Here is a 7,786-nt window from a genome sequence, read left to right as displayed (position 1 = left end):
AAGAAGAAAGGGAAAGGGAAAGGGAAAGGGAAAGGGAAAGGGAAAGAAAACTCACAAAACGCTCTCCACACATTTGTATGAGAAATGACAGTGTTACTAAAAGCACTGAAGCTCAAACACTGAGTACTTCTGCTGTCTGTTAGAGGCATTCTCTGTGCTTGCTAAAGCAATAGAATGTTTCAGGAAATGTTAAGAGAAGTAATGCTTGAGATGGGGGATGCCCTTCCCTGGAAATGCTAATCCAGCCAACACGGATGAATCTCCTGGAATAATCCTCTCTAATGCACGCCCAGGAAATCAATTCTGTGCTTTATTCTTTAATCCAGAAATCTCCAAGGAGGAGGAGGAGTGCAAGGACAGATAGACACCAACAAAACAAGATAAAAATGGCATTGTATTGCATCAAAGAGAAGAAGTGGGTTCTTTATTGAGAGCGATAGCTTATTCTTGCTACAAGAAAGACATGGAGGCCCTGCAGCATGTCAAAAGAAGGGCAGTGGCAATTCAGTGGTCTTTCTTCTCAGAAAGAGCAGTGATGCAGTGGCACAGCAGCTTATGAAGTGGTCACCATCCCTAGAGGTGTTCCAGAGCTGTGGAGATGTGGCACTGAGGGAGGTGGGCGGTGGGCACAGTGGGGTGGGCTGGAGTTGGACTTGGGGATCTTAGAGGTCTTTTCTAACCTCAGCAACTCTGAGATGCTGCGATTCTATACATGGCACTGCAGGGTCTGAGGTTTGGGGTGAGCTCTTGTTGGTCCAGGTGGCTCCCAACTATTCCAAAGAGCAAATTTGCCTCAGATGGGCTGAAATGAAGTGAAATTAAAAAAAGAGATAATGATAACGTACTCAGCTGAAGACCTCCTGCCTGTTATCTGCCAACATCCTTGCTGATGGTACTATCTGCTCAGGGGTTTTATTCTGTGGAATAACCATAAATACCCAGGGCTTGGGGTGTCAAAGAAAGCAAATGCTCTATCCCCAGAGCACAGGAATGCATGAGGACCTCATCTGTACCCCAAACCCACTGAGCAGATGAGCAGAAGCACAGAATGGTGCTCATGCCCAGCCCAGGTTCGCCCTACACCAAACACCTCAACAGCACTTCTGGAGAGCAAAGGACAAAAGCATTCACCTCACACAGGTACATGGGAGAGGTTATAAATCAGTGGGTTCACGTAAAATTCAATAGGAAAAAGAAAAAAACAACCAATGGAAAACACATGAAAGGAATTTAACAGCTGCAATGAACCCCCAGTGGCTGCACAGGAAAATCCCCTGCCAGCCACAAACTGCTCCTGTAATGAGCATGCAGGACATGCGCGAGCAGCTTCCTAATTCTCTGTGTAAAATCCTACAGATAATTGCTACACGTGTACTTTCTGTTGTCTCCCATGCAAGGGGTTGTGGTTTTTTGTTTTTTGTTTTTTGTTTTTTTTTTCCTTTCTTTTCTCCTACGGAGCTGAAATTAAAAACAATTTATTAGAGAATAATTGATGCCAAAGTGCCAGGAGATCGCAGCAGGAGCTGCGTTTGGATGAACAAGAGCAAGTCACCAGGATGGGCAGGGCAGGGAAACACAACTTGGGAAGGGATTCAAGGGATCAGCTGAAGCTTTTCTGGCAGCTACTTGCACAGTCACCCCATTAGTTGCTGTTAATCCTTACTAAAATCTGGTAATTTGGAACCAAAATTTTGCAAGTGTTTCAGAACTGCAGTAGGAAGCCAAATCCTATTACTGGAGAATGGAGCTTTGGCCTCTCAGGAGCAAAGGCACTTTGGAAGATGTGGATTTATTGGGGGGGGCGGGGGGTTCTTCTCATTTTATTATTGGATTAAAGCCTTCCCCACCCTTAATCCCACACCACAAGCACGGAACTCCATTAGTATGAAAAAGAACTGAAGCACAAAGGCCCATTACTGATGATCATGATGGGATTTTTGGTTATCCCAGGGCTCTCTGTGCTCCAGAGATCTCATCCCCAGGGATCACTCTGGCCAGAGACACCCCACATCTGCAGGAAAATGCTTTTAAGGGAAGAAACGAAACAGAGCAATGGAAAGGGGAGAATACATAAAGCTGCTTGATGCTCTCAGCTGTGACTCCTTGCTTCCCCCCCATACCCCCCGACCCTGCTTCTTAATTACAAGCAGTCAAACTGTAAAGACCTTAATGGACATCTTAATTATCACATTAAAGTTTGAGATGGAAAATTCCTCATTAGGTGGCACGCAGTAGGTCACGGCTGCGATAAATGGTGGTATTTTGCTTGTGACAGCGCAGAGCGCGGTGCCCTTTGCAGAACAGTGATGCCTTTGGGGCACATCCCGACCCTGGGGAGCTGCCAGGTGGGTGTCAGAGCAGGGCTTTGCTTCGAGAGCATCTGCTTGTGTTTTCCATGAGGAAGTACCAGTGAGAAGTGCTCTTTGCTATCTCTCCCCCCCTCCAAAAAGTGCTGCTTTACTCCTGTGTTCTGCTTTCCATCTGCTTGAATGATTGCATTGATTTAGTGTTAGGCAAACTGCAGTACAACAGTGCTCTTTCAGTGCTCTCAGGCCAATGCCAACTATTGAATGTGCCCTAAACAACTTAAATACAAACTGACCCAGCAATTCTAACCCACAACAGCAGTACAACGTACCTGCAATCAATCAGCACAGCTGCAGATTTCCAGTCCCTTTCACACTATGATGAGGAACAAGGCAGGTTTTGGGGTAATCTGTGGCTGCTGAGAGCTCCTCAGGCCAAAAGAGCTCAAGTGTGCCTACTGGAGGTGGTTTGCATTTTTATATGCAGAGGAGCAGGATACGAAGGGCTGAAGACAACACACATGCTATTCAGTTGACTTCAGCATCATTTCGATAGCACTGAGTTCTGTGATCTCTTTTCTAAGCATGCACAGAAGAAAATTAGTAGATCCCGTAGTCCTCAAAGACATCTCCTTGATTACGTGGCTCTGCTCTTCAATGCTGCTCGGAGGGGTGAGCAGCTCTGCTCTCTGCCCAGCACAACCAGCTGTGCCAGCAGTGCCAAGGCCAGGAGCAGCTCTGGGCTGGCAGCAGTTCCTACATCCCAAATCTAACAGCTCCCTCTGTTGGCATCTGCACGAACCTATCAGTGAGGACGCACAAAAGTTGGCAATTTGTGCTGTTTTTTTTTTACACAGCCTCCAGGCAGAAGACAGTCTGTGTGCAGGGTATGTGCCACCCAACAGCAGACTCGGTTCATTTGTGTTATCACTCCAACAAGTGACCCCAAACCATGTCCTCTGATGCTAGAGTGTCCAGAAAACAGCTTGTTGGTCACTTTTCCAACATAAGCACACACATGTGAGGATGCTGTGATTCACCAGTCCTGCTCTTCTCCCAGCAAAGCCTCCCATCCCCTCCCCAGCCCCAAGGGTTTGGTGACACTGAGTGCACTCGAGCTCTGTCTCATTGAGCATCTCTGCATTCCAAGGGAAACCACACAGCGTGCAAACAATTTGCTGCCTTTATTTTTGTAGGCCCTGCCATAACACAATCTCTGATAGCAAGCTTTGGCAAGGCTGATTAAACTAATAATTGTACAACTATGGAAAAGGGGTTCAATGCTTTGCTGAGGATATCTGAAGATGGAACCTGGACTTAGATCTGTAACTTTCTGGCCAGTTTACAGAGGCAGATAATGCAGTCAACCCACTGAAGTGCTGGGTGAGCTGTGAGAGAAGGGTGGGAGAAAGAGCAATGACTTCCTTTAATGTGAAATGTCACACGGAAAACAGATCCTACAAAAGCAGAAGCTGTAGGCTGGTAAATCCTTCCCCTTTAGATATCCCATAGGCTTTGCTGGGAGTACCACAGAAAACAGGCATGCAGAATCAGGCCTCAAGTACATAAAATATAGAATTTGGTACTTAAATTTAAAAATATTTATAAATAACTTCAGACATTCAGACTCAGAGAGGTGAACAGCCAAGTATTTCCCCTGGCATAGGGAACAGTGTGGATCCATATCCAGCACTATGGGTCCCCAGTGCAGGAATTGGCTTTGCACCTCATGCAGACACCATGCCCACTGCGTGCTCTTTGGCAATGCCCCCAGTGCTTCAAGAGCACGTGAAGGGACACCTCTGACAGAGCAGGGAGCACAGATCCACAGCATTGCACATGACCAATCCTTCACATACATTCACAGCATACAGTGAAATGGCTTCGGAGGATTCCTCAGTTGTCCCTGCACTACGAGGGCAGCACAGCTCCATGTCCCCCCTGGTGAGGGGCTTGAGCTTTGAGGTCTCAGCTGGAGCGTGGTGAAGGCAGTGTGGATGGGATGTCCTGCCCTGGGCTCCCAGCTAGAGATCCTCACTTGCCCTGAAGGAAGCCTTGAATCCATCTCACAACCTTTTCACATGTGCACCTGGGTTGGACCTGCAGAGCAGATTGCAAAACAAAGGCACGCGAGGGGCGGTTAAGGTCAGAGGTGCATTCTTTTGGATTTTGCTTTTAGTCCAGACAAAAAGCAATGTGTTGGAAATACCCCACACAGTCACAGGGCAGCCAAGCACAGCCGTTCCCATGTTCTGCACTCTGTAAGCTGAGAGTGCAAACTGCAGCCCCGTCCAGCAGGACAGCCACCAGCATACATGGCCCCTGAAAGGGACCGGGGCAAACCAAGGCCACGTTCTCACTGTAGACTTTGAACTGGATGGCCTCACCAACCACCAGCCATGCCCTGAGCAAAACAGGAATTCTACCTTTGTCTTCTGCTGTGGGTGTCATTCAGACCCACTGCATACATGGTCCCAGTCATTTTCGTCCCATTAAAACACCCACAAAACAATAATGTTCTTTGGCACTTGTGCATCAGTGGCACACAGACATGACACACCCCGCTCCTTCCACTGCTCCTCAGACTCATTGCTACATGTCAATGTAGGCAGAGTCTGTGTCCACCCTCTGGGCCTCTCCAAACACCAGGAACGCACAGAGACCAACACTGTTGACAGCAGCCACCAGGTTGAAAACAGAAATCCAGGAGCCCGTTGTTTCCATCAGATATCCAGCCAGGTACACGCAAACCACACCTGTGCACACAGGGAAGAGATGGAAATGCAGAGGGGCTGCATCCTGCTTGCCCACGGGATGAGCTGCAGGGAGTGCCTTACCTAGCAGAGCTCCGCCTGTATTTCCAACACCTGCAAAGAGAAGAGAGGGGAAATGCCCCTTTTGTTTCATCTCACAGGAATTGGGTATTAACAACATGAAGACATGCACATCTCCACCTGGCTTGCCAACCCGACCCATTCGTTCTGTGTGCACAACAAAATGCCATGCAAATGGTGGGGCCAACCAACGCTCTACTCCTCCTGCTGTCAGCCATCGGACAAACAAAGCAGCACGTCTGTGCAGCTCCATGAAGGCTTCCGTGCACGGAAGGGAGCTGAGGCTGCAGGCACACAGATCAACGCCCCAAGCCCTGTCTGTCCCCACACAGCCCAGAGGATTCCTTACCGAACAGCAAGCCAGCACACGATGGGGCCAGGTCTTGCACGTTCACTGAAATGCCACTAGTGAGAAACAGAGAGGGAAATGGCAGCTTTAACAGAGCAGGATTTGCTTTGTCATCATTTGCACTGCATTTAGCTGGTCCAACCAAAGGAAAGGATCCCAGATAATACTGGTGAGAGAGGACAAGGAGGGAAGAGGCTGCAAGCAGAGCAATATAGAAGGATTCAGCTCCAAGTGCTCAGAGGGGATGAAATGCAATCCACCTCCTGCTTTGTGCCCCCACAAGCTGCTCAGTCCTGTGTGCCCTGCAGCACACAGATCAGAGGGCGATGCTCAGGGTTAGCACCAATGGTGGGATGGAAGCAGGCTGCTCACAGAGCCCCACCAGTGTGGGGTGGGAGCTGAGGGGCTGTGGGTACCTGTGGTTAAAGGTCTGAAGCCCAACAGAGGCTGAGGCGAACACTATAGCGTTGCAAAAACTAGATGTCTGGCCCAGGCACAGGGCAAACATGCTTGAGACTCCAGAGCCAATGACCTGGAAAAAGAGAAAAATTAAATACCTCAGTGAGTTTTCCATGAGCAGGTAGCTGAAGCTACTCCCACGGCTTCAGCACTCTTACCTGCATGAACTTACGAACGGTGATGGTTTTGTACCCTGGAAGAGAAGGAAGAGCCTCAGTTAAGGCAGCTCAACAGGTCTCCTTGTTCCCAGCCAGGAGAGCACAAAGTGATTTCAGATGGCCAGAGCTCATTTCTGGATGGATCTTGTAAGACCAAAGAGAGCTCCAACAACACGGATGGGGCAGCACTCCCACTGATGTTATCAGGATTGCATGTTGTTTGTTTGCTGGGACTTCTCCTCCTTCCCAACAAGCTTCTCTCATTCCTCCTCCCAGTTCTGTTCCCACAACGCATAAAATAAGAGCTGAGGAAAAGCCAGAAGGCCTCTTACCCTGATTAATTAAATGATCGGACAGAAATCCACTGAACAAGCTTGTTGGAATTGCAACCAGCCAAGGAACTACATTGAACACCCAGCCCTGAAAGACAGCAAAAGTCAAGAGAGGGCTGCTGTCAGAGCTTGTCTGCAAATGTTTTGCAAAAGTCTGCAGAAAGGAAACACACAAAGGGAGCAGAACTTCTTACAGGCCTCTACTGCCTTCCCAGAGCACAGCCCCCAGGCTGTGGCTGCCTGCCAGGCCAGGCAGCGTTGCTATCTCTGTCCCTCTGCAAATCCCAGCAGCGAGGACTGAGCACGACAAACTTGGTGCTCAGCACAGCTGTGTGCAGAGAGCCGGGGAGCTCTGGGAGCTGCGGGTGCAGCTCTGCCCTGCAGGTCAGCAACAAAGAAGCTGGCAGCATTTTCAGCAGGGGCTTCAGCATCGTTAGCAGCATTAGCAGGAAGCTGAGGGAATGTAGCTGGATTTTGTAATGCCAGGATTAGATAACATTATAGCAACAACATGTCTTGGTCTATTTTCAATTCAGCAAGCTTGCTACATTTGTAATCACAGATGATTGCTGGTCATCTGGATTACTGCTGCTCAGAGGCATTTAGTGCCCAGATCCCATGGGGAGCTGAACTCGCTGTGTGTAGGGCTGCGTTCATCTCAGCTCATCCCCTCCATGCCCCTTTGCTCAGAACCCCATGGACACACCCCGCAGCAGCAGAGGGATGCACAGAGGGCTGAGTGCTCCTGGTTTGAGTAATCCTGTTCTGGCTGCTTTTGGAAACTGTACCCATCTACATCTCTCAGCACCAGTGAAATTTTAGTTCTCGGTCACTCTCAAAAATGTACCACCATAGGGCTTGCAGGTCTGTGTATCTTGTAGCACCAGCTGGGGTTACTCAGCACACTTGGTTCCAACATACCAAAGCCACCCTTGTCTCAACCCACTGCCAAAACGCTCCTGCATCTCCATCCATCCAGGTGGGCTGGGGGTGGGTGAAGGCATCTCACCTGCAGCAGGGGCATCTGACCAGCAGGTGACACAGTTTTAACACACTAAGGATTATCCTTTAAACTCAAGCACCGTCAAGCCCTGGTTTATTAAAATATATGAAGCAATTATTGGATGCAGGAGCACTGTATGGAGCATCTTACATAAGGGAACCATGATATAAGGCATAGCAGATGGTAAATTACCACTGCGAGCACATTATAAGAGGTGCACAGATCTCGTCACAACAATATGTTTGCTGGTTTAATACATGATCGTAATATAAATACCAAGGATGCCATAAAGGACTTCATAGATGTAATAATAAAAGGCATGTTTAAGCTCTAAAAATTACCAAA

General features: G+C 48.5%; 1 protein-coding gene across 1 annotated transcript in view; it reads right to left on the bottom strand.

Annotated features, from left to right (window-relative positions):
* Positions 1 to 3,473: 3,473 nt before the first annotated feature.
* The window catches only part of LOC104914029 (solute carrier family 17 member 9), a 38,510-nt gene continuing 34,197 nt past the window's right edge, over positions 3,474 to 7,786 (bottom strand). The window contains exons 3-8 of the mRNA XM_010722415.3: positions 6,439 to 6,592; positions 6,107 to 6,141; positions 5,906 to 6,021; positions 5,490 to 5,545; positions 5,144 to 5,173; positions 3,474 to 5,062 (exon numbers count right to left, since the gene is read on the bottom strand). Of these exons, the coding sequence (XP_010720717.2) occupies positions 4,899 to 5,062; positions 5,144 to 5,173; positions 5,490 to 5,545; positions 5,906 to 6,021; positions 6,107 to 6,141; positions 6,439 to 6,592 (555 nt within the window). The 3' untranslated portion in view covers positions 3,474 to 4,898. The remainder of the gene's footprint in view (positions 5,063 to 5,143; positions 5,174 to 5,489; positions 5,546 to 5,905; positions 6,022 to 6,106; positions 6,142 to 6,438; positions 6,593 to 7,786) is intronic.

Source organism: Meleagris gallopavo, chromosome 22 (assembly GCF_000146605.3).
Source record: "Meleagris gallopavo isolate NT-WF06-2002-E0010 breed Aviagen turkey brand Nicholas breeding stock chromosome 22, Turkey_5.1, whole genome shotgun sequence".
Classification (NCBI taxonomy): Eukaryota; Metazoa; Chordata; class Aves; order Galliformes; family Phasianidae; genus Meleagris; species Meleagris gallopavo.
This window is presented reverse-complemented; position numbering and strand designations above follow the sequence as displayed.